This window comes from Onychomys torridus, chromosome X, assembly GCF_903995425.1.
Source record: "Onychomys torridus chromosome X, mOncTor1.1, whole genome shotgun sequence".
NCBI lineage: Eukaryota > Metazoa > Chordata > Mammalia > Rodentia > Cricetidae > Onychomys > Onychomys torridus.
In genome coordinates, this window is record NC_050466.1 from 1,447,253 (window position 1) to 1,474,422 (window position 27,170).

General features: G+C 39.0%; 1 protein-coding gene across 1 annotated transcript in view; it reads left to right on the top strand.

Annotated features, from left to right (window-relative positions):
- The window catches only part of Dgkk (diacylglycerol kinase kappa), a 124,762-nt gene that overhangs the window by 59,538 nt on the left and 38,054 nt on the right, over positions 1-27,170 (top strand). The window contains exons 5-13 of the mRNA XM_036174880.1: positions 12,520-12,655; positions 13,110-13,216; positions 13,509-13,634; positions 15,120-15,222; positions 20,611-20,794; positions 21,401-21,509; positions 22,172-22,311; positions 23,090-23,171; positions 25,321-25,412. Of these exons, the coding sequence (XP_036030773.1) occupies positions 12,520-12,655; positions 13,110-13,216; positions 13,509-13,634; positions 15,120-15,222; positions 20,611-20,794; positions 21,401-21,509; positions 22,172-22,311; positions 23,090-23,171; positions 25,321-25,412 (1,079 nt within the window). The remainder of the gene's footprint in view (positions 1-12,519; positions 12,656-13,109; positions 13,217-13,508; positions 13,635-15,119; positions 15,223-20,610; positions 20,795-21,400; positions 21,510-22,171; positions 22,312-23,089; positions 23,172-25,320; positions 25,413-27,170) is intronic.

The window sequence follows — 27,170 nt, forward strand, 5'->3', positions numbered from 1 at the left end:
TGTTAATTTGGATATTCTCTCCCTGCCTTTTAGTCAGTTTGGATAAGGGTTTGTCTATCTTACTGATTTTTCTCAAAAAGTAACTGTTTGTATCATTGATTCTTTAATTATTTTCTTGTTTCTATTTTATTTATTTCAGCCCTCAGTTTGATTATTTCCTTCGTCTATTCCTTTTGAGAGAGTTATTTCTTCTTTTTGTTCTAGGGCTTTCAGGCAGGCTGTTAAGTTATTAGCATGAGAGCTCCTGTTGTTGTTTGTTTTAACTCTTTTGGGGGGCCTGTCACCCAGCTCCCAAATAAATCAAACATGGAAGCTTATTCTTAATTATAAATGCTCAGTCTTAGCTTGGCTTGTTGCTAGCCAGCTTTTCTTGACTTAAATTAGCCTATCTATCTTGGGTCTTGGGGCTTTTATCTTTCTCTGTTTCTGTATACCTTTTCTTTCCTTCTCACTCAGTGTCTGCTGGGTAGCTGGGTGGCTGGGTGGCTGGCCCCTGAAGTCCTCCTCTCATTCTCTCTTGTTCCTTCTACCTCTTCCCCAGATTTCTCCTTGGATTAATTCTCTCTGCCTGCCATCCCTGTTTATCCTTTCTCCTGCCTTACTATTGGCCATTCAGTTCTTTACTAGACCATCGGGTGTCTTAGAAAGGCAGAGTAACACAGCTTCACAGAGTTGAAGAAATGCAACATAAATAAAAGTAACACACCTTAAAATAATATTCCCCAAACAAGTTCCATTTCTTTTTGTCTTTTTTATGTAGGCACTTAGTGCTGTGAACTTTCCTCTTAGCACTGCTTTCATTGTGTCCCATAAGTTTGGGTATGTTGTACATTCATTTTCATTGAATTCTAGGAAGTCTTTAATTTCTTTATTTCTGTCTTGACTCATTTTTCATTAGCAGTGAATTGTTCAGTTTCCATGAGTGTGTAAGCTTTCTGTTGTTTCTGTTGGTGTTGATATCCAACTTTCATTGATGGTGGTATGATAAGACACAGGTTATTATTTCAGTTTTCTTGTATCTGATGAGACTTGCTTTGTGTATGAGTATTTGATCAATTTTGGAGAAAGTTTCATGAGTTGCTGAGAAAAAGGTACATTATTTTGTCTGTGAGTGAAATGTTTTGTAAATTTCTGTTAGGTACATTTGGTTGATAATGTCAGTTACCTTCAGTTTAGTTTTTGGTTGGATGGCCTATCTGTTCATAGTGAGATATTGAAGTCTCCCACTATTGGTATGTGAAGGTCAATATGTGATTTGAGCTGTAGTAGTGTTTCATTTACAAACTTGGGCACCCATATGTTTTGGGTAGAGATGTTTAGAATCTCTTGGGGGATTCTTCCTTTGATGACTATGCACTGTCCTTCCCTATCTCTTCTGATTAGTTTCATTGGAAGTCTAATTTGTCATATTAAAATGGCGGCACCAGCTTTTTTTCTTAGGTCCATTTGCCTGGAACCCCAAGTAGCCACACTGCCAGGTCCACAGAAAATTTCCCAAGAGGCAACATGGTGCCACCATACTCTCCTAAAAAACAGGAAGTAAACATAAACCAAGGAGTAAAATACCCACTCAACAAAGACAAAACCAGAAATCAGCATCTAGAACTATAATCATCCCATCAAAAACACAGTGAGTAACAGCCAGGACAATATGTCTCCACTAGAACCTGGCAACCCTACCATAGCAGGACTGAGTGTTCTAACACAGCTGAATCACAAAAAAAAGACCTAAAAAACAGTCCATATGAATACAGTAGATGGCCTTAAAGAGATAAAGGAATAAATCCCTTAAAGAAATCCAGAAGCGCGCGCGCGCGCGCGCGCACACACACACACACACACACACACACACACATGAAGTGTACAGAAATGAATAATTCTGTTCAAGACCTAAAAATGGAAATAAAATCAATAAGGAAAACTCAAACAGATGGAATTCTGGAAATGAAAAACTTAGGAATTCAAACAGGAACTATACAGATAAGCTTCACCAATAGAATATAAGAGATGGAAGAAAGAATCTTAGGTGTTGAAGATACGATAGAATAAGTGGGTACATCAGACAAAGACAATGTTAAATCTAAAAACACTCCTGACACAAATGATCCAGGAAATCTGGGACACAATGAAAACACAAAAATCTAAGAATAATAGGAATAAATGAATGAGAAGAAACACAGCTCAAAGGCACAGAAAATATTTTTGACATAATCATAGAAGAAAATTTCCCTAACCTAAAGAAAGATATGCTTATTTATGTAAAAGAAGTATACAGAACACCAAATAGATTGTACCAAAAAAGAAAGTCCCCTCAGCACATAATAATCAAAAAAAATAAATGTACAGAAGAAATAATATTAAAAGCTGCAAAGAAAAAAGACCAAGCCACATATAAATGCAGACCTATTAGAATTACACCTGACTCAATGGAGACTCTGAAAGCCAGAAGGGCCTGGACAGATGTGCTGCAGACTCTAACAAATCACAGATGCCAGCCCAGACTACTATACCTGGAAAAAACTTTAATCACTATAGATGGAGAAAACAAGATATTCCATGATAAAACCAAATTTAAGCAATATCTGTCTACAAACCCAGCCCTACAGAAGGTGCTAGAAGGTAAACTCCAACCTATAGACATTACTGCTTCCAAGAAAACACAGGGAATAAATAATCTCAGACTAAACCAGTAAATTCAAAAGAGGAGAAACACACACACACACATACTCACACATACACTCACAGCACCACCACCACCACCACCAACGACCATCATTGGTCTTTGATATCTCTCAATATCAATGGTCTCAATTCCCCAATAAAAAGACACAGACTAACACAATGGATGTGGAAACAGCATCTATACTTCTGTTGTATCCAAGAAAAACACCTCAACATCAAGAATAGACATTACCTCAGGGTAAAGAGTTAGAAATTATTTTCCATGCAAATGGACCTAAGAAGCAAGCTGGTGTAACCATTTTACTATCTAACAAAATAGACTTCAAGCCAAGAATATTTATTTCTTACACTTTGGCCTATAGAAGAAAGAACATTCATGAAGATACTACATAGAAAACTTTTTTTTCCTTTATTTTACCTAACATGCATTGCAATGGCCTAGGGCCTCAAACATGCTGTACAAATGCCTCAACACTGAGCTAATTTAGCCTTTCTCTGTTTTAAAAAGACTCTTGTTTGTGCTCTTCCTTGGGGAAGACTATTTCTTCCTCTCTCTTAGCATTCCTAGTTGCCTGTAGTTCTTTGTTTAGGATTGAGCCGCTTGGGCTTTCTAACTCTGCCCACATTACCATGTCTACCATTCAGCTCAGGGTTAGGCAGTCCTGGTGAGACTTTATGGGTAGAGCTTCTCCCATTCCTAGGAAACATAATCTCACAGCAAACTCCCTATTCCTTTGGCCCTTCCAATCTTTCCCTTACCTCTTCTGCAATGAAGATCTGCATATATGTATGTAGCAACAATTAATGAAAAGAGAAGCTATGTATTTGAAAAAGCAAGGAGGGTTATATGGGAGGACTTGGAAGGGGGACAGAGAAAGGGTAATTGATATAATTATATTATGACCTCAAGAAATAAAAGAAATAATTATTTTAAGTTTTTTTTTTTTTTTTTTTTTTAAATCAGGAGCTTACCCAGTTGCCCAGGCTAGCTTTGAACTCATTCTGTAACCTAGACAGGTCTTGAACTTGTGATATTCCTGTCTCCATAGAAACTGATATTAGAACCCCATACTACCAGTCTTAATAACCAGTCTTAATAACTCTAACATTATGTGGTAATTCTGCTTTTAATTTTTTGAGAAATCGCTATACTGTTTTTCATAATGGTTATGTTAATTTGCATTTTAATAAACAAGTTTTCAAAACTCGCTTTGTTCAATATCCTTTCCAACACTTTGCATGTCTTATTTCTTTTGATTATAGCATTCTAACAAGAGATACAATGCTATCTTACTATGGTTTTGATTAGTGATACTGAGCATTTTCAATTGACCTTCACAAAAAAAAGTCTGCTCAGGCCTGTTGACCTTTTAAAGTACTGTGTTTTATTTTTTGTTAGTTTCTTTTAAGAAACTACAATATAGTTACATAATTTTGTCCCCTTTTCTTTCCTCCTATCAATCCTCCCTTTTACCCCCACCTTGCTCCTTCTAGAAACAAGTCTCTTTCTTCACACACAAACACATACTTATGTACACACACATGCACGTGCACACGTACACACATATATGGTTGCTTGTATGTATATGATTTCAGAGCTGGGTAATTGGTATTGGATAATCAATTAGGGGTTAATCCCTGGTAAAGATTATTTCTCCTGTTCTCAGCAGTTCTTAGTAGCCTGTGGGTCTTTATTTATGGGTGGGGCCCCGTGAGATTTCCCATTTCCATGTTAGCAATTTCTCTTGGTGCTGTTATTGTTTAGGCAGCCATATTATTGAGGCATTATGAGTGAGTTTCCCTGTCTTTGGTAGGAAATACAATCCCACAGTAGATTTCCAGGTCCTTTGGCTCTTAAAATCCACCTCCTCTTCCTGGATGTTCCCTGAGCCTTGGATGTAGAAGCTGTGCTGTAGATATATCAGTTAGGGTCGGGCCCCTCATGGTCAGTTGTTGGCTGCATTTTTGCCAGTTGTGGTTTTCTATAATCGTGTATGTCTGTTTGCAAAGAGAAGTTTCTTTGATGAGGGGTAATATATACACTTCTCTGTGCACATAAGGATACATGTTTAGAAGGCAGTTAGGAATTGTGCTGGTTTAGTAACGTGACGGTAGTAATTCTCCTCTAAGCTACATGACCTTACTAGCCCCAAGTAGTTGGCTAGGTTTCTGGTACCAGGCATGATTTCCCTCCTGTTGAGCAGGCCTTAAGTCCAACTATAGGGTTTTTAGTTAGCACCAAATCATGAGTGCCACTATTGCACTCTTAAGCTTCTCATGCCATGCTGGTCATTCTTCTGTTTCATAGGTTTTGCAGCTGGATAGGACTAGCTAGGTTTCTTCTCTCCCTTGGAAGCTTACATAGCACTTTCCAGTACCATGAAAGCTAAAGAGCTTTGCATGTCAGATCCTACTCAGCAACTCCAGGTCCTGTGTCCAAAGTGCATGGTGTCTTCTGCAATAGGAACTTACCATCAATTTCTGGGAAGCAACCAAGGACAACAGTAATGACCTATATTGTTTTAGGAATCTCTTGAATGCCCTTAAGCAACAACTCAAAAAAGAGTTTCTCATGCCTGGTAGTTGGAATTTTGTTGATCTATAGCTCTTGCAGGGAATGTTGTATGCTTGAGCAGGATAACTTCATTTGAATTATGTATATACATAGACTTATATGCATTGTGTGTCATTTAGGTAAATTAATAGTAATATGATTCCTTATGGCTTTTCAGACCTCCTTGATATTATTTATCCTCCTTCCTCCCTCTCTTTTCATATTTACCTCCTTCCCCAACTGCAATTAACACCTCCTCATTTTACCTGCTTCCCCCTTCCAAATCACTTGTATCATTTTATATTCCTCTCTAATGGTACACTTGTTTTCTTCATTTTTAATTGAATTTTTTACATATTTTAGGTATTATCTCCTCCTCAGACTTACAGATAGTTTTTCTCATTCTGTAGGATCTCACTCACTTGGTTTTTTCTGCTATGATGAAGCTTTAGGTTAAAATCATCCCAGTAGTCTATTTTTGCTTTGGTTACCTGAGCTTTCAAGGTCCTGTAAGGAAAAATGTTGTCCAAAATAATATTATGTCTTCTTGGTTTTAGTAATTTTACAGTTTGAGTTTTTATTTGCATCTTTCACTTGTTCTGACTCGATCATTGTGTATGATACTAATGTCAAATTTTTTTCCTTTGCATATTGATACATAGTTTTCCCTAGAGCATGTGTTGAAGAAAGATGTCCTTTCTCCATATTGTTTTCTAAAAACCTTTGCCAAAACTTAATCATAAGTGCATTGGTCTATTTTTGGGTTTCATTCGTTTATGTATTTTTTTTAATGCCAGTACCATGATGTTTTGGTTATAATCACTTTATGTTTCCAAATCAAGGAGTTTGATGCCTCTAGCTTTGTTCTTTGATTCAAGATTATTTTGGGTTCCATACAAGTTTAAAGTAGTTCATTCCATGTCTGTGGATATGACATTGGGATTTTCATAGGATTGTGTTGAATCTATAGACAGCTTTGTGTATGATGAACATTTTCATAGTATTAATTCCTCTAATCCAAAAACATGTATCTTTCAATTTACTTGTGTTTCCTTGATTTATTTCACCACCTTTTAATACTTTTCACTATATAGGTCTTTTACATCCTTGGTTATATTTATACCTAAGAACTGACCTTTAAAATCACTTTTATAAGTAGGATTATTATTATTAATATTATTGTTATTATTATTTTCTTAATGTTTTTGGTAGATCATTATTTGCATATACAAACACAAATGATTCCTGGATTCCAATTTTATTTCCCACAACTTTATAAAACTCATCATTTTTAATGTATTTTTCTAGTCTGTGGGCAATGGATATAGTAGGATAAGCAAATAGAGACAATTTTACATTTTCCTTTTCTATTAGAATGGGTCTTAATTCTTTCTCTTTCCCAGTTGCTCTGCTGGGACTTCCAGTACTATGCTGAAAAGGAGTGACATTTGGCATTCTATTTTGTCCTTGATCATAGAAGGAAAGCTTTTCAGCTCTTCACTGTTGAGAACAGTGTTATCTATGGATTCGTCATAAATGGCCTTTGTTATGTTTAGGTACACTCCTCTTGTATATAACATATTGAGAGATATCTAGAAGTGATGTTGTATTTTGTCAAATGTTTTTCTGCATCTATTGAGATAGTCCTAGTAATTAATACTTGAGTTTGTTAATATGATATATATCACATTTATCAATTTCAATATGCTGAACTACTTTGAATCCCAGAGAGGAATCCCACTTGATTATCAAACTTGGTTTGCTGTACTTTGTTGAGGATCTTTGCATCTGTAGTCATCAGAGAGAGACATTGGCAATTAAGTTTATTTAATTTTTATAACAGTCTTTCTGTTACTTTAGCATCAAGGAAATGCAGGCCTTGTAAAATGAGTTTCTGAGTATCATTCATTCTTTGATTCTTTAGATGATTTTAAGAAATTTTTTACTATTTCTTCTTTACTATCTTGTGCTTTTGAGGCACAAACAGTGCCGCATGCACTCAAGGCAATAAATTTACTACTGAATTACAACTCCATTCCTTCTTTCTTTTTTAAATGTTTGATAGAAATGAACAGTGAAGCTCTCTGGGCCTGGGATTTTCTTTGGTGAATGACTTTTTATTATTTATTCGATCTCATTACTTGTCATTGTTCCCCTTATTCATGATTCAGTCCCAGTAGGTTGTGTGTGTGTGTTGGGACTTATTTATTATAGATGAAGGTACTGACAAGTTCAGTGTCTGACAAAGACCTACTTTCTATTCCATAGGCAGCTATCTCTGTGTCGTGTCTTCACATGACAGATTAAGAGGGAGAGAATTCTGAAGCTTCTCAGATAGGAACTAATATCATTCATCATGGCTCCACCCTCAGAACATAATCATTTCCCAAAGGATCTCTGGTAATACAACCACATTGTGAGTGAGGATTTCAGTAGAGTGGGGGTGTTACACAAATATCCAATCCATTGCCAATAAGAGTCTGATCAGAGCAATGGGGTGTGTATTTTAGAGATGATAAAAAAAAATCAAACACAAATACCCAACAATTAGGCTCTGAAAACTTCAAGCCAACTCACCTTTCTTAGCAATTTGTATGCTGCTACAGTTTTGAATCTATCTTCAAATTCCATTTTTATACATTTGTATCAGCAAATGGAAATGCCTGTGGTGACATACTATGCCAGTCCATGGCTGCTGTAACAAGTTACCAAAAACTTTGGGACTTAAAACACACAAATTTACAAACTGGGTGTAATTTATAAATCCCTATATTCTCATCACTTAAGAGAAGTTCAAAGTTATCCTCAGCTAACTAGCAAATTTGAAAACAGCCTGGGCTATGACCCTGCTTTATAGCAAAACAAATCAAAATAAAAACAAAAACCCCAAATATATTCTCTTACATTGGAGAGAAAACAAAAACCAGCAATGTCTTCTATTTTGGAGGTCAGCAGTCTGACATAAGAGTGTGTCATGCCTCTCTGACAGCCTTAGGGAAGAACCCTTTGCCTCTTTGTAGGCTTTGGTAGTCACTGGAAATCCTTGATGTTCTTGGACTTGCAGCATACCATTCCAGTCTCTGCCTCGGCCATCATCACACTGTGTTTTCCCGTGTGTCTCTTTTTTTGTATCTCCCCAAGTTCTTCTCTCTGTATGTGTCTGTATTCAAATTTCTCTCTTTTTATAAGAATACTAGTAAGGCACCAGCAAGACTCCTTGTTTGTCCCTGTTTATACTCTGTGTATGTTCCTTTTGGACATACCTGTGGACATGTGACACCTGAAAAACAATATATCTGCTTCTCGAATCCCACTATGGGAAGTAGTGGAGGGTAGACATTCCCACTCTGAAAGGGAGAAAATAGAAGAACTAGAAGGGCTACTGCTCCATAGAAAGCTGGCAACCCAGAAAAGCAAGTTCCACTAGTTTTAGAGGACTGCAGCTAATTATCTGTGGCTCAGTGTTGTCTCCTGGCTTCACTCTCTCAGTCCACCTGTAGCTAAAAATGAGGACCCACCTTCTGGACTCTGGGAGGCAACCTCACCCTCTGGAATGAAAGAGGCATTGACTTCCTCCAGTAGGCCCATACTGCCATATTGGCAAGAACAACAAATTTGAGCTTCTCAACAGCATCGCTGGCCTCCAAGTCATCATTGGAACCCATTTTTCTATCTTCCGGAAGGAATATTGCAAGCTCCGAGCTGAACAGCTTTCTTCATCACTTTGATGCTGTCGAGTCTCAGAAGTCTAACAACCGCCTTTCATTGAGTCTTGTGTCTGAACCTTTCAGCCCATGGTGACAGTAATCTACTGAAAACCTTTTTTACCCATACCCTAGATGTTCACTCCAGAGTGTACTGTTTTGTGCTTGAAATATGGATAGATTAAGTTGCCAAATCTTCAAGTTCTGGCAACTGTTTACTTAATAGGTCTTTTGTGAGCTGAACTGTAGCCCTACCCCAAAGTCATATGTTGAAGCTTAAGCCCTAATTGTGACTGTGCTTAGAAATAAGACTTGAAGGGGATGATTGAGGTCAAATGGAACCATAAGGACAGGGAATAAATCCATTAGGGCTGATGGCCTCATGAGAAAAAACAAAGATCTCTTTCTTTCTTCATATGCCTTTATTAAGTAAAAGCCATGTGAGCAGATAGTGAGAAAGTGACCACATCCATGCCATGAAGGAGGCCCTTGGGAACTACATTGGTTGACTGTTTGCTTTTGAACTTCCCCATCTCTAAACAGTGAGAAGATAGCTTTCTGCTCTTTAAGCCACCCAGTCTGTGGATTTTGCTATGGAAAGCCCAATGTATCTCTTCCTGTTGCATTTTGCCCAAACAGTAGAAGGAAACCAGACTGGACCTTCATATTTTGCTTGGAAGTTTTGTCAGCTCAAGGTTCAAGCTCATCATTAGAACTCTCTGTTTTTCATTCAACAGTGCAATGAAATGGCTCTCTTCCATTCTAAACTGTATCACCTCCCTGCCACTCTTCTGTAATGCTTCTTGTTTTCATCAGAGACTATACCAGAAGAAGTTCATATTTCTAACAATATTCTCAAGGCAGTATGGTCTTTTCAATATCATCTGTCTCAAAAATTATAGTATTTATATACTAGGCAAAACTGTAAATCCAGTTCCATATTTTTACTATCTGATGCAGAAACAGGTACATCTCAATTTGAAAATCTGTGTTCATTTTCCAGGACTGCTGTAACAAACAAAAACTGAGTGGACTGACAGAGCAGTTATTCTCCCCTATTTCTAGCAGGTTGAGGTCTGGATTTTAGTTAATGAAAGGGTCAGGGTCTCTTTGAAGTCTTTAAGAATAGAAGCTTTCTTTGCCTCTTTCTACAGTCTGGTGATTACAGACAAACCCAAATATTTCTTGACTTGCAGGCACATTATTGAATCTCTGCCCCCACTGTCACATGATGCTTTCTCCTGTGTGTCTGTGTACCCTATATTATCTCAAGGTGTTCTCTCATATCTCTTTCCATATTTTCTTATTCTTATAAAGACAGCAGTCCTCAAAGTAAGTCCCACTTGGTTACATATGCTAAGATAGTGTTTCCCAATAATGTCATGTTCACAGGTACCAAAGGTTAGAACTTGAACATATCTGGGAGGACATACAATTCAGACTACCACACATACTCATCCAGAATAAGATGAAAAGGATGGATATAAATCCCATTCCTTAACAACTGAACCCAAGCAATAACCATTAACTATGTATTCTATTATAGTTAATCCATAATCAAGATACCCAGGTGGAGTTCTTCATTTCTTCTACTTGGTCCTGTAGAGCCTTGTATAGTCTTTAAAAACTTACCTTCTCCATGCTATGACTATCATTTTGAGAATTTGTTTCTTTCCTCCAGTAGACCAAGTTCCTTGATATGTGTGACTTAGTGATCTCTGTAGCTCTGGTGTTTATTATATTACACAGTATATAGTCATAGGTTCCTAGTAATGTGGAGGGAAGAGAAGGAAAATGGAAGGAAGAACGATGTTTGTTTAGTTATAGACAGCAGCCTTGGGAATAGAAAGGAACTGTGAGCTCAGAGTACCAATGTCAAGACTCTCTGCCTTCTATTCCAGTGTTCCTAGACCTAGGTGTCAGTATACAATAAAATTCCAATCACAAAGCAATTCCAAATTGTTAGCTTGTCAGAGAAGCTTTTTTTTGTTTTTTAGCAATTTTTTATTTTTTATTTTTGTTATATTTTGTCAGATAATTTCTAAGATTTGAAATTTTAGATCGAATGTTTCTATGTTTTACATTTTGTAGATATTGATAAATCAATTGCCTTCCAAAAAGAAGCACATCAATTTACTCCTATAAATAAGGACTGGGAGTGTTTCTTTCCTGGCATCTTCATTCCAACTTTAAAACTCTTCATCTTTACCAATCTGACAAGTGATGCCAGAACAGATACGTTCTTTTCTTTTGCCCCTTCTTTTAACATTGCTGCTATAAATGGATTAGAAGTCTCTGGGTATCTTTGGGAAATTAATTTCTTTTGTTAAAGCTTTTTCTACCAAAGAAAACGTCTGTTTCAGTTCAGCAGTAGTTTAACACATAACCAGCATGCCCATGGGGAGTAGAGATCAGAGAGTACTATGTGCAGGCTATGTCTTGGATGGGTAATTCCAATAAATGGTCTAAGTTTGAAGTTAAGTTTGAGCCCTCAGCAGCAAACCTTAAATAGACTGTTGCCAACTTACATCTGGGAGAATGTATTGTTCTTTCAAAATCTTACCATGCCTTTATATGCACAACCCATTGTAATGACAAGAATAAAGAACCTTTGTGAGTCTGTGTCTAAACTCTGTAAAAAATGGCAGAAAAGAAAGTGAGACATTCATGAGAACTAGAGAGAAAATACAGGGAGAATCCTATGAAAATATACACAGAACAAAGTCAGGGAGAATTCAGTACCTATACATCCATACAACTAAACCATTCCTATAGAGGTGAAAATCAGGTTGTGATATGCAAATGCTGTGTTCACAGGCAGGAGAACAAAAATGTCAAAGCAATTAGTATGAAAGAAGACACTAAGCAGAATTCTACCATTAGGGCAGGGACTGTGTCTTATTAATGATTATATCTCAAATGCTTTGAAAAGTTATAAGCATATAGTAGTGATTCAGTAAACATTTGTTTAATAACTTAGTGGATGAATTAAAATGATTAACCAAGAAATTGCTGTAGGCAGTCAAAGCGTGGTTTTCAAAAACAGGAAAAGCTCATGGGAAAAGGATTTAATGGTCTTTCAAGTGTTGTCCAAGTAAAGCAATGTTCTGCTCACTTGGCAGCTGTATTACGAGGAAGAGCTAAAGCCTTGCAGGTATTCCTTAGTTCTGTGTGTGAGCCCTGCCACCTGCTTGTCTTTGTCAGAGCATTTCGACACCCCTCCATTTCCAAATCACTCCTTTCTTTGGCTTTCTATTTAGAGAGCCACGACCAATCAGAATAAATTTTGCTTGGACTAAACTAACATAGTGGTTGAGCAAAGGAATAGAAAGATCTTTGCTCTGTCTTCAGATCCTATTTGAGATGATTCCCATCTATGTCTTTTTCCCTTCTGAAGGAAGTAACAAAATGAAATTAAAACAAAAAGTGAGGACTGTACCTGCCCGCCCTCTCCTTCACACGCTTTGACACCTACATTGTGGGCTATTTTAGTCCTAGCAGTAGCTTTTCTGGTTTTCCCTGACTCCATGTCTGTGATTAACCCTCCATTCTTTCTTTCTTCTCGTTGATTTGCTTTAGATTCCTGCAGCCGAAAACAACCCTTTCCTTATTGGAATGCACTGCTGGTATTCCAGCAGTAGTCCTTGGACTCAGTTCTGCAATGTTTGTCGCCGGAACATCCCTTCCTTCTCTCGAGATGTCATCATCTGTGAAGGTACCTTTCTGACTGCTTTAGAAAGCAGAGCTCCCTGGATAGAGCTAGGCATGAAGGGGCTCCTATGGCTTTAGTATTACAGACCCAGTCTAAGCCTTTGGTTCTTGGGTGAAGTTCATCCCAAGGGAGGGAAAGAGAAACTAGCGTGAAGGGGTGTTCTCATGAATAAAAATGGAGGGTTGGATATAGGAAGATGGGACTATGTGGTCAGAAGGATTGGAAAGTCAGAAGTTACTTCTTTCCTACTATTCATTTTACATTAAAATGAATAGTAGGAAACTTAGCTAGCAAAGAATCAGAAGGAACTGGTTCATATTAGAAGTAGGCCTTTGGAAGTGGGTCAAAACTATTTAGAAAGCGCTTGAATTCGAACCTCCAGAGAAGCTTAGGAAAGGGAATTGGAATTTTCATTGCCACTAGGACTCACACCTATTTTTTCTTCCTCCTTTCACAGTCTGTAATGTGAAATCACACAAATTATGTGCGTTGAGAGCAAGCAAAGACTGCAAGTGGAATACTTTGTCTTTAACTGATGACCTCCTTCTACCCGCTGACGAAATAGTAAGTACCAGCCATGTCCTCCTATAGACACCTTCCCTGACTCTTTGAAAGTCATGACACACAGGGACAGGAAGAATTCTCCCTGAAATTAGACAAGCAAAGTAGTCTCTTCCACAGACTCCAGTGACCTAAAGAATATCATGAGTTAAATCCCAACCCCCACCTTTCATTAGCCAGTAGCATTGAGGGCAGGTCCATGAGACTCATCTAATGTTCTCCATGGGTAGTATAATTATCCCAGCTGTTCCTTCTTTTATCTCTAATTTCTGTCTTTTGCTTTTTTCCACTTTAGCAAACAATGCCTCATCAATGGGTAGAAGGCAATATACCTGCCGGCTCTCAGTGCGCAGTCTGTCATGGGAGCTGCAGGAGTCATCGAAGACGGCAAGCTTTCCGCTGCCTCTGGTGTGATTCTACGGTGGGTTTCTTTTCATATCCTTGATACTTAAAGACATTTATTTCTAGAGACGAGGTAGACTGGAGATTGTAACTATACAAGGATAGATAGGTAACCAGATATGTATCTCAGAGGCCCTTACACCAAAATGCATTACGTAGATTCCAATGTACAAAACCCAGTAACTCCGTGTCGCATATAGCTGTGGAATCTATGAAAGTGTTCATAATCTGAGGCTTCTTAATTGATGAAGCCATCTTGTCGATGAGAAAATCTGAGTTCTCAAATGACAATATGAGCAATTAGAAATAAATTCTGGAGTCTCTCCTTAAGAAAGGATTCCTCCCTCATTCCTTACTTGCTAGGAATTTATAACCTTAATTAATGGTTAGTAATAATGATAACAAATTATCATTGTCACTGTGTACTGATTATCTTCTATTCATGATCTCAGTCTTTAGAACAACGTTGAACTAAGCCTCATTGCCCCCATTTTACAGATGAGTAGTGTGTGGCTCAGAAAGGTGAACTCAAGGTCATATAGCCAGCAAAACTATAAAGTCTTGATTAATATATAATTCTGATAAGACTATATTCCTAACTACAACACTACCATGTCTTTGAACTTCAACTGAGGATAATTTTAGCTCCAGGAGACCTTTTGCAAGGTCTGGAGACATTTCTGATGGCCAAAACTAGACTAGACAGGAAGGATGCAACTGATATCTAGTGGATTCTTCAAAACGTACAGTGCACAAGATAGTATCCTATAACAAGGAACTATCTGGGCCAAAAAACATCAATAACACGGAGACTGGACTAATCTTGACTTTCTAAACTTAGATGCTTCTCTCAAACTGAGTTTGCTAAGACAAGAAGAAACTGAAGTGAGCCTCTTCACTGAAGAGTCTGTCCACTGGCTTTGAATAACCATGCTAGGCTCAGGTCCCTAGAAAGTGTAGTTGTTTAGGATGTGGAACTGAAGAGGTCTGAAATCTAGGAAGAATGACAACTTGTGAGGGTCTGATTTGACATTTCCCAGCTCTGTGACCCTCAGTAAGACCCTGTACCTCTGTGGGCTTTCACATATGCTTGTCTCTAAAATGAGCTCAGTGATGCTTTTCCTGCCACACACCGTTGTTCTAAAGATTGAAGTATAAACGTCTTATCAGGACTAGGACTTTTGAAATGTTACTAAGTTTCCCATTCTGCAGGCTACTAAGATTGTGTCCTAAGGCTGGTGACATCTCAGTCTCTGTAGTTGGGAATCTTCAGAAAGACTCCCTTGAAAGGGCCAGAGTTCTGCACACTCAGGGATATTGCAGTTTCACGGTAGAATGGGGTGGGGCAGTGTTAGGTAGATTAAGGTTTATGTAGATAGTACCACATTTCAGAAAGGGAGACTTGAAATTTCAAAGGTCTAATTCCTGAGATGGAACAAAAGACTAACCAATGTTCTTCTTTTTCTCTCCCCCTCCTTTTTCTCTTGTGCTCTTATCGTTTCAGGTGCACGGGGCCTGCCAGAAGCGGTTTTCCAAGGAATGTTCCTTTGGAAGTCGTCGCTCAGCCATCGTGCCGCCAACCGCACTGAGCGACCCCAGAGGCGATGGTGAGTAGATTGACTTCTACTTCAGAAACACACTGGGGAGGGAGGGAGGGAGGGAGGGAGGGAGGGAGGGAGGGAGGGAGGGAGGTTGGGAAGGAAGGAGGGAGGAAGGGAGGGAGGTTGGTTGGGAGGGAGGGAGGGAGGTTGGTTGGGAGGGAGGGAGGAAGGGAGGTTGGTTGGGAGGGAGGGAGGGAGGGAGGGAGGGAGGGAGGGAGGGAGGGATAAGGGCTGGGAAGAAGGGCAGGTATTATTCTCCACAAGCAGTAAAATATTTGGGGGGAATGGGAATTAGTATGTGTGCATCAAAAAGCTAACAGTTCATCCTTCAAACTTTGTAGTGGCAAATGTTGTGTTTTGGTGTTTGTGTACTGTGTATGGGCATGTTATCTGTAGACTGTCAAAATGGTTTCTGACTGTTCAAAGTTAATTTCACCTTTAACTTTTTTTATATTTTCAAATACTACCTAATCTAAGCAATAAGTTTCATACATTTTTTAAACCTATTTCAAAACCTATTGAAAGCTTAGGTTATATTATTTTTAAAATGGAAACTAGCATGGTTATTGCCTCAGCACTCTGCACTGGTATTTCATCACTTCCTGGACAACAGTGATCTACTGACAGTTCTTTTTCACAAGGTTCTTGAATCCTACAAAGCGAGATCTAAAATAGACACTGTATAGCATGTAATCATGATGAATTCAGAGTCTTGGTATAATACCACAATTAATAATTGAATGGAGCATATATTAAGTATCAAAGAAATAATAGAGACACTTGGATATCAACCAAGTGTTAGAAATATTGACAAAAAAAATACAGGTGGAGACAAACCTCAGGCTACTGAATGAGCCATTTCCAGAGGTTTCTGAGGGCAAGTGTAAGCATGTGCCTCATAGTGCCATACAAAGACACAAAGCTAAATTCACTCAGAGATGCATGAATACACCATTCTCAGATTTTTCAAATATTTATCTCCGTAACATCACCCACTAGACAATCGACTAAAGAGGAAAAGAAATTGGTAACTTGATCAATGAGAGATGGTTGACTAGACAGAAAAATGAAGAGGCTTGGGGAATGTAGAATTGATACATGGGGGAAAGTAAGAAGCTAATCATCTGAGCAAATTCAGGCTGCGCATGAAGCCAACTCCTGTTTTCCTTGCATCATTCCTATACATCTATTTCCCCCACCTCTTATCGAAGATAGACTCTCTCCTCATACAATATATCCTGATTACAGTTTCTCCTCCATCCTCTCCTCCAACTCCTTCTCATCTCCCCTACTAGCTGGAACCACTCCCTTTCTGTCTCTCATTAGAAAAAGAGCATGCTTCTAAGAGCTAACAATAAAACATAACAGAATAAAATACAATAAGATAAAAAAAATCACATTGAATTTGAGCAAGACAGACCAACAAAGAAGGCACAAGAGTCAGAGACCCAATCATCCACACACTCAAGACTCCCATAAAACTGAAAGCTATAATATATACAAAAAGGACCTGGTACCGAGCTGTGCTGGCCCTGTGCATGCTGCTTCAGTCTCTGTGAGTTCATATGAGCTTTGCTCAGTTGATTTAGAGGGCCGTGTTCTCCTGGGGTCCTCCATCACCTCTGGCTCTTTCACTCTTTTTTTCCTCCTCTTCTGTGTGGGTTCCCTGAGCTCTAAGTGGAGGAATTTGATGGAGATATCCCCTTTATACCTGTGTGTTCCAAGATATCTCTCTGCATAATGTCTGGCTGTGGCTTTCTGTACTTATTCCCATCTGCTGCAAGAGGAAGCATTTCTGAAGATAGAAGTCAACCTACTAGCTTAGTTTTGTGCTCCCGTTTCCTTCACTAGTATCTGGAGAGAGTTAGCATCCCACAAAATTATCCCAACTGTGTATTAATGGAGATGGAACTATTGTTTGTGCCCAAGTCAAACATGCTCTGTGGTTTCTGGCCTTGAAGACATTGTTTATATCCAGTGTAAGGTTATTTTTGTCTGACACCACTTCTGATTCTTTTTATGGATCACCTAATGGCATTGCTTTCTTTTACATAGAATTGCTGGACTAGGCTGTTACTTGGTGTCATCTAGTGTGCTATGAAGCATCTTTTAATTTTGGCTTCTATGTAGCAGCAATCTTGGTCTACTTGGATATCACACCAACAACCCCTTTTTCTACCATGCATTACTTAGCCTGGGCTTCCTCAAAAAAGGCTTTAAAGAACTCCCTTTCTTCTGGCCTATTCCTGGGCTTTTTAGCCTTCACAAATAAGCCCTTCAAGAGTAGGTTTCCTTTTGAGAAGTTCCATTCTAGGGGAATCTTCTGCATTTCTCAGTCATAGAATCTTAATGGTGGTATTGTTAATCTGTTCCAACATCTCAGCCAAGCTAGAAATCCTTTCTCCAGCAACCAGATGACGTCCTTCTGAGGCAGCCTTTGACAGTGCTGTTGTACATCTCTTCCTGCATTCATTGATTCAGTCAATAGGCTCCAATTGATTGGCAAGGCCTCTAATTACCCAATTACTCACTTTTCTCTACACAGTCTATTTGGTAAATTCCTTTAGGGTCTAGCTCAAATCAAGTATTATCTTCTGTTGCTTCTCACTGCTGCAAGCTAATTACTTCCTATGCAATAAAGTAAGAAGGCACACAGTGGTTGTTAAACAAAAGCATGCATCAGATTCTTCCAGAAGGATTTATTCAAAAACATGTTTGGGGCCCCACCCTCAGAGGTTTTGATTCAGTACACCTGGGGGAAGCCCAATAATTAGCATTACTGAAAGTTCTCCAATGCTTTCTATGCTACTAGTCCTGTGAACATGCTCCATCATTTACTGTGTGATCTTAGACAAATTATCTAACGTGTTTCCTCCTCACTTCTTAGGTTTTCATTTTTACTAAAGTGTATTTAGCAAAACATTTAATACAGAAATGTATGGAGCTCAATTTTGATGTCCTAGTAAAACAGGCCCTAACAAGGCTTCTGCCATGATACTATTTCCTCATAAGATGATTCTAAAACAATCATTTCCACTCTACTCTCATGTTTATTTAACTTATAGATACCATGAACATAATTTTCACTCTCTTGTTTCTTAATTCTTGACTGACAAATATATTCACATAGGCCAGTAGTTTTCTCTAAAATAGTAATACAAATTCTCGATAAGAAAATCTTGCATCTACCCTCTCTGATCTCAGTTTTTTTTTTAATCCCTCATCTCAGTTGGTGTATTAGTTACTTTGCTCATTGCTGTGAACACACACTTCACAAGAGGCAACTTAAAGTCAGAAGGATGTATTTTGGCTCACAGTTTTAAGGAATAAAATCCAGTCCATCATGGTGGGAAAAGTATGGCAGTGGGTGATTCCATGGTAGCAGCAACATGTGAGCTTACTCACATTAGTGTAGGCCAAGAATCAGAGAGATAGGGGCTTGAACGACAGCTTGACTATAACCCTCAAAGGCCTGCTAACCTCGTGGCAGCCCACTTTCTCCAACATGTCTACCTTCTAAAGATTACACAATTTCCAAAAACTAGCACCTCCAGCTAAGGACGCGTGATTCTGTGGGAGATATTTCATATTCAAACCATGTATCTTGGGGTCTGCATTATTTGTTGGGATACAGCCAGAACATCTTGTGACCCGACTTATAATGTTTTACTTCATAGTCTCAATCTCACATTTATTTCACATTGCTTCCCCTAAAGTATCTTGATAACATATTATCTGGCCCCTGTCATCTCTCTGACATCATTCTCTCAACTTTCCCCCCTCATTCACTCTTTAACAATCACACTATTCCTTGTCCCCTCAAACACTCACACTCTCTCTCTCTCTCTCTCTCTCTCTCTCTCTCTCTCTCTCTCTCTCTCTCCCCCTCCCTCCCTCCCTCCCTCCCTCCCTCCCTCCCTCCCTCCCTCCCTCCCTCCCAATGTCTGCTTTACTCACTCCTTCAATTTATTTGAATACCATCTTAAATATCACCTTCCCAGAGAATTATCCTTGGCCACATTGTTTAAAAGAACAATCCCCACTCTCTTTCTATGTTTTTTTTCTTCATAACACATTACCTTTTATATTTATCTTGTCTTCATTAAAATAAGAATTGTATTTTGTCCACCAACATAAACAAGAATGGGCACAGATAACATCCTCAATACATACTTGTTGAATGAATGAACGAATGCATGAATGAATTAATTAATGTGACAGAACTACCATTGTGATAGCATTTTACCCTTCATTAAAAATTACTGATAAGCGTATTACATTTGTTCATGGAAAGTAATTCCATCCAAGCTATACTGCTAAGGAAAGATAGTAGATTGCTCTTGTAGTTGCAAGTTCTGCCAGGCCTGATAATGTGGTGCATAACTGCTAAGGATGCCTTCAGAAACCAGCAGCCAGTTAGTGAGAGCCAGCCCATAGAGGACGCTACCTTTGATTTTTGCTAGACACAACAGATTTTTTTTTTAATGTTCGGCATACCCATCCTACATAGGAGTGAGTAACATGATTTTTTCCCTATATGTTTATTTTTTCTGGAGAACTCCTGACAAGCCATGAGCGCCGATGTTTGAGGGCCTGGTATTTGTTGATAATCCCTCTCCTAGAAGACTATCACTGCCTATCTCCTTGCCAATAGGCTTTAAGACTTACCACAAGCTGGCAGTATTTGACTATTTAGACTACTATTTGGCTAGTATAACCCTACTTCTTTGTGGGTGACTTCAATGTTGGAGATTATTAAATGCCCCTCTCATTCATACAATTTATCTGTAGGCTCATTCTGCCATAGAATTGGTGTGATAATGTAGACTGCTCTTTGTTAGCCTTAGACAATGCGATTAAAGTTCCATTCTGCTGGGAACTGTGTTGTTAGGTAGCTCCCGATTTAATGGCTGTTTTTCTTTCCCTTCTCTTTTGGCCTGCTCCATTCTCACTGTGAGAACTGAGCTGGACCACACAGAGTGGACTAGCTTGAGTGCTGCTCCTCCTCTTGGGCTCTCAATCTTTTCTTCATTTTTCCCACAAAGTTTTAAAAATCTTCGGCTGGTGTAGCAATTTCTTCATTAATTGTCTTCCAGCATGCTCACTTGTATATGTGTCCATCTCCCTGGCTTGAGGTCGAGGGCTATATTCCTAACAATATCTAATATGATACCTGGTATATAATAATTTCTCAGAAAATGATAGGAGAATGCCCAGAAATAGTAGAGCAAACATGTTTACTCCACTTTTAATGATGTTCTAGCTTTTCCTCTACTCCTTAATAGCAAAGGATTGGGGATGGTACTCAGAAAGTCTCTGTAAAATATGTGATGCTAGATCATATCTTATCTCGTCTCAATTGCCCTTTTTCTTTTTCTCTTGTTTGTTTATCAGGCCAATTAGTGGTATCGCCTGACTTCTGGAATCTTGATTGGCCATTGACTTGTTCCTGTCCCTTGCTCATCTTCATCAACTCCAAAAGTGGAGATCATCAAGGGATCGTCTTTCTCCGAAAATTCAAGCAGTATCTTAATCCATCTCAAGTATTTGACCTGGCGAAGGGTGGACCTGAAGCAGGGTAAGCATGGGCTAAGGTGGTATGGTTAGGTATACAGAACAGTCTACTACCCCTTTATGATCTAGGCTAGAATTGTTTTCTGGGATTAGTGCTTGTATGCAGGCAGATACACAAATATATGACTTGAATATTTTACCTTTTGGCCCTCTCCCAGAAATCTCTTCAGTCCCTTTTCCTGCTCCCAAACTTGCTTCACTTTTTCTGATTGGCAAAACAGAAAGCTATGCCCTTTGACATCAGAGGAAGAAGCAAAGGGGCTGTCACTACAGACTTGTTTTCTTATGGAATCATTTGACAATCCAGTGCTGGTTCCTGTGAGCCACTGACAGCTATGCAAAGTATTCTTCCAGGACTCAGCAGATGACTAGATTCTTAGTGGCTTCCAGAGAAAGGCTAAGCACAAAAGCCTGAGTTGAGGCAAGGTCTGATTGCTGAGATTGCCTTGTGAAGCTGGGGTCACAAATGTACACAGAGTCAGAGGCTAATGCAAAGAGAAGGCAGAAAGGGTGCTAAAGCAGGAGTCCTTAGGTCCTGACATACTGTAAGAAATACTTATAAATTCCAATTAGTCATGAAATTATTTCATTTTTTCCTTCTTCCTTGCAGCATCTGTATGTTCAAGAACTTTGCTCGTTTTCGTGTTCTGGTTTGTGGTGGAGATGGCAGTGTAAGCTGGGTCTTATCTACGATTGATGCCTTTGGATTGCATGATAGGGTAAGTCCCTGGCTGAGTCAGTTAACTATTGCTAGAAAGAGTGGGGGGTATGGAGCTATCTATTCCAAGAAGTCCCAAGTCTGCACTCATCCTATCTACAAACATGTCTTCTACAAGCTTAATAGTTAACCTGAGCAATCTAAACATGCTCACTTAAGACAATTCTCTGTATCTGGGTGAAGGAGAAATAAAGGAATGGGCATAAAGAATGAGCCTTATCTAGGCTTCAAAGTAAAGAGGTAAAAAAGAAGAATGTTCCAATTTTCTTCTTGTGAGGGCAATGATTTTCTTCTCTGAGTCTCTAAAGGGGCATAAACTTTCCCCTAATTATTCCCTTCTCTAGGCAGTCCCTTGCTCTTCTGAATCCAGAAACTAGCATCTCTCTTGCTGGGCTCCAACTCAAACAGCTATAGCTATGACTTTTGCAATAACCCAGAAACTGAGTAGAATATCATGATGATGATGATGATGAAGAATGGGGTCCAATTCATTTAAGAAAATACCATTCAACTCCAAATCCCCTCCTGCTATACTTACTATAAAGAAATCCTTTAAAGTCCCTGGCTGTAAGGCCTATGCCTGCTATTCCTTCTCAAAGTCTTTCAGTGAGGGAAACATGGTGGAAAGACTGCCTAAATGAGTGTCTCTCTTTGTTCTTGCAGTGTCAGCTGGCAATCATCCCACTCGGAACTGGTAATGACCTCTCTCGTGTCCTTGGCTGGGGAGCATTCTGGAATAAAAGTGACTCACCACTGGATGTTCTCAGCAGAGTAGAGCAGGCTCACGTGAGGATTTTAGATAGGTGAGTGACCAAAAGGCCATATACCTATGCCTCTTCTATTTCTGCCCTCTTAGTCCAGAACCCAGCCCCCTTTGAAGTGCCATTTCCCTTGTGGGCAAAGTACAGGCTTGTCTATTGAGAAGCCAGAGAGCCATATATCCCTCACATATTGTAGGAGCCCCTCTTCCCCCCTTAAAGATCATAGAGCAGGGGCTTCATGGATACATTTCAAGAGTTTGCTAAGTGTCCTCCAAAATGCATAATCACTTGTCCAGTGGAAGTGTACTTACTCCTGAGAAAGACTCTAGTATTATCAGGCTCTCAGAGAAACTTTTTTAAAAAGGGGTGGAGGAGGAGATTCAGCACCAATTGGCTTTTATTTTCTCTACTCCAGAGAATAGAGAGAATATTGTCATCCTATATCCTGAGAAATAGGACTTTTATAGTGAGGTGTGGCTTTTCAAGATACAAATCTGGGATCATTATAAAGATTCTTATTCTGTGCATCTTGAGCAAGGATCTGGCACAAATATTTTGTAAACATATTTCTGGTGCTCATGATGCTACCTCTAGTTGAAAAACACTGATTTCTGAGGGTCCTGAGAAAAATTCCTTCCATAACACTAACCTAGGGACATCATGAAGTAGAATCCTCTCTTATGTATACTTTGAGATTAGGTACACTGCTTGAGTACACTCTCTAGCCCTCTTCCCCAAACACATATAGTTTGAACTCTTTCTTGTACTGTGAAGCACTGATTTCACTTGTAATAATATTTGTGTTTAAACTTGATTTTAGATGGAGTGTGACGGTCCGTGAAAACCCCAGACAATTCCCACTGCTAACAAGACAGGCGGTGATGGATATACCACAATTTGAGGTAATTAGTGGTGAGCTATAATTCAGAGCAATCCTTTGATCACAAGTGAAATATGAAGAAAAGCCTAGAAAGAATATGTAGTATTTCCCTGGACTCAATGAGGATGAGATCTCTGAGGACAGGAGACATTAATCAGCAGCTATTTACTACAGACATGCTAGGCATCAGGGATGTAAGTAATTTTAGTTATTTATTCATTCATTCACTCAAAATTGCTTGTGGAATAACTACTGTATATGAGGTACTGTATTAGTAAACATTCTTACACATTAGGAGATAAAGAAGAATAATATAGCCCTTGTTGTTGTAGAGCTCAGAGTCTACTTAGAGGTAGAAAAGGTAAAGTTTTGATAAAGTGCTGCGTGTATGTCTGTATGTCCCTCTGTGACGTGTCATGGAAAACATCCATAATGAGTGCCATTTCAGCTTAGACCCAAGAAACAGCAAGAACTAGGAGAAAAGAACAAAGGAGGCCTGTCTTAGGGTTTCTGTTGCTGAAGAGATGCCCTGACTACAGCAACTCTTATAATAGAAAGCATTTAATTGGGGCTGGCTTACAGTTTCAGAGGTTTAGTCCATTATTGTCTGAAACCTCAAAGCCCACCCCACCCACTTTCTCCAACAAGACCACATCTTCTAATTCTTCCAAACAGTGCTACTTCCTAAGCATTTAAATATATGAACCTATGGGGGCCATTCTTATTCAAACTATCACAGGCCTGTTTTAATACTGTTCCAAAGACAAAAAAGACTATCATATTAACAGGACTGAAAAGCATTCATAATGTCTAGGGCAGAGTGGCTGGACATACAAAATGAAAGACTAGAGAAGTAATCAGGGACCAACCCAGAAAAGGCTAATAAAGCACTGTAAGAAAGTTAGATTTTTATCCTAAGAGCAATGAGAATTTTAGAAGAGTTTGGGGGGATTTTGTTTGCATGGATGTGGGATAGGTATACATGTGCATAGCATACAAGTGTGGTCAGAGATCAGAGGATGACCTCTGGTTTGGGTCCTTAGGCACCTTCCACCCTTTTGTTAGACAGAGTCTCTAATTGGCCTGGAATATCACAGTGTAGGCAAGGCCAGCTAGCTGACTAGATTCCAGGGCTCTGCCTGTCTCTGACTCCTATCTCAACTATCACTGGAACTGCAGGTGTATCTTACTATGCTGTTTTTTTTTTTTTATGTGGGCTAGGGGATTCAAACTCAGCTCCTCATTCTTTCAATGCAAGTGCTCTTACCAACTGAGCCATCTTCCCAGCCTGTTTTTTTTTTTTCACCTTACTTATTATACAAACTTCCAAATATATTGGGAAGTTGAAATGGCAATGTCCACCATTGAAATCTCATTATATTTGCTTTATCATATACCCAACCAACTACCCATCACTGAGTAGTAGCCCATGGTGTGTGAGGAGGCAACTCAAGGACTAATGATCAGAGGCAAGGAGAACAATTGGGAAGTGCTGACTTTATTCAAACTAGAGATGATGGTGACTGAGGTTTGTGACTTGGTAACAGAGGTGAGGAGAATTGGACAAACTGGAAACATACTGAGAAAGTAAGATTATAAGGACTTGGCAGATGGTTGGACCTGGAAGTGATAGGAAGGATTACAACTTGTAAGTGGGAATACAGACTCAAGAGTCAAGACTACCTGGAATCAAATCTAACAGCTGCTACCCAATAATTCCTTTCTTGTGCCTCAGTTTTCTCTTTTGTGAAATGGGCATACAAGTAATCTTAACCTCTCAGGGTAGTAGATATTGAGAGCACATAAAAATAATGTGTACATATAACTTAGAACACAGTCAGTTACATACTTAGTAGTATATGAGTGGAAGCTGTATTGTTAGCAATCTTATTAAAAAAGTAAACTTCGGGTATTGAAAAATTATGAATCAGAATCACAGATCTATTATTTATTATCTGTATAGTATGAGATTTTTTTCATAAGAGTTCCTCTTTTAGAACGATTTTAGATCCAAGATTATCATTAGGCACTTTTAACAAGAATTATTTGGGTTTATTTCCAGAAAGGCTGTCGAGTTTCTGGTAAAGATGGTCAGGGGTGGGTTGAAGAGATGCAGTATGGTAAGTCACAATGCTAAGCTTCTGAGAGTGAACACTCTGTGTTTCCCCTAGGCTGCTGCCATGCAGCACTTGGAGTCTGCAACCACTGAGTTGAACAAAGTCCTGAAGGCCAAGAACGCCACCGAGGTGATCATCGCCACTAGGTCAGTCTTTCTCTGCTTCTCATCCTTTGGGGGATCACAGGCTGTTCGGAGGTGATGATAAATGAGGCTCACTTTGATAGCTCGGGGGTTCAAGGCCAAGGAGAGAATGTATTTGTTTTTCCTAATCATTTTCACTCAGCTCAGGTTTCCTGAGTGGAAAATTTAAGGTAAAAAAATATAAGATTGGAGTGAGGAGTCATGCAGCTGAAAACAGAGACAAAATTGCAAGCAGATATTTGGAAAGAAGGCCACAGAAAGGAAACAGAACCTTCTAGATAATCCAACAGTGCAGACCCCTTTCTTTCTACTTTGGCACCAGAAAAGGGCTCTTCAGTGCCTGCCGGTACCTGCTTGCTTGCTTTTTACTTTTAAATTTGTATTATTTGCCAATTTAAGCTCTATTCATTTTTATAGGTTACCTATCCACACAGTACAAAATCGAAAGCACAAGTGTCTCCCATGCATTCCATTGGCAAAGTCAGAACTCTGCTTTGTGGCTTTGTAGCCCTGTAGTTTAATTATTCCCAAATTTTAGCAATCATTTTAAATGGGCAGTAGCATGTAATATGAATTGTTTTATAAAATGTTTGATTCATTTAACACCATATCCTGGGACTCATTCCTTGTCCACACATCAGGATTTTTCTTATTAAAATATTATTTTCTTATTTAAAAATTAAAATAATTTTATTAAAATATTATTCTTATTTTGAACATTTCATACATGTATGCATACAATGAAATATAATTATATCTACCCCCACTTCACCCCGTCATAGACTCTAACATCCTCCCAATTCTACCCTAAATATATGTCTTTATTTTTTGATAACCCACTAATCCAGTTAATGCTACCCATATATGCATGGGTATATGACCAACCATTTGAGTATGGGAAACCTATCAGTGGCCACATCCTCAAAAGCAGTGATTCTCCCTCCTTCAGCAACTGTTCACTACCAATAGCTTCTCAGTAAGGGGTAGACCATGGTCATCATCTACTCCCTCTATGCTGGGATTTTGGCTGGCTTGATGTTCTGAAGGTAACCACAGCTGCTGTGAACTCCTAAGTACAATAGTCATGTCCTGCCCAAATGATAGATAGCACTTCACTGCACCCTTTCTATCCTTTCCACTCTTCTGCCATATCCCTGAGCTTTAGTGGTAGTAGGATTAATACAAGTGTCTTCTTTGGTACTGTGCGATCAATCTTTTCTTCTCATCATATTGACTTTGCATCAACTGCTGCCCACTGCAAAAAGAAGCTTCTCAAATGACCAAGGTTGAGAGCAGCCCAGGTCTATAAGTTTGAAACAAATATTTGGAAGGCAGTTTGACAAGATGACTATTTAGCAAAACCACATCAGCAGGTTATACCTTAGGGCCTACAACCTTCCAAACTGTGGCCCTTTGAGAGAGCTACAGTAACATGTATGAAATGACTTCCTGTGCATCAGGCCTCAAATTTGATCATAAAACAGTTAGTTACCCCATAACAGTCATGCCACTTTCACATCTGTGGGCACATCTTGCCTCACAAGATGATATTGTAGCATGCAGGACCCAGCACTGGTGGATGAGGTCACTGATGTCTTTCCTTCCCCAGCAGCCTGCATAACTTATGACACTGTGAAAGGTAACCAAACAGCAGGAGAGAGTTTCCCAGGTGTTTTGAAGTTGATTCCTCTATGTCATACAGCCAAAGTATGTGGTGTTTTCCCTAATAGAATCTTACCGTGTAGTTATGGAGGTAACCAA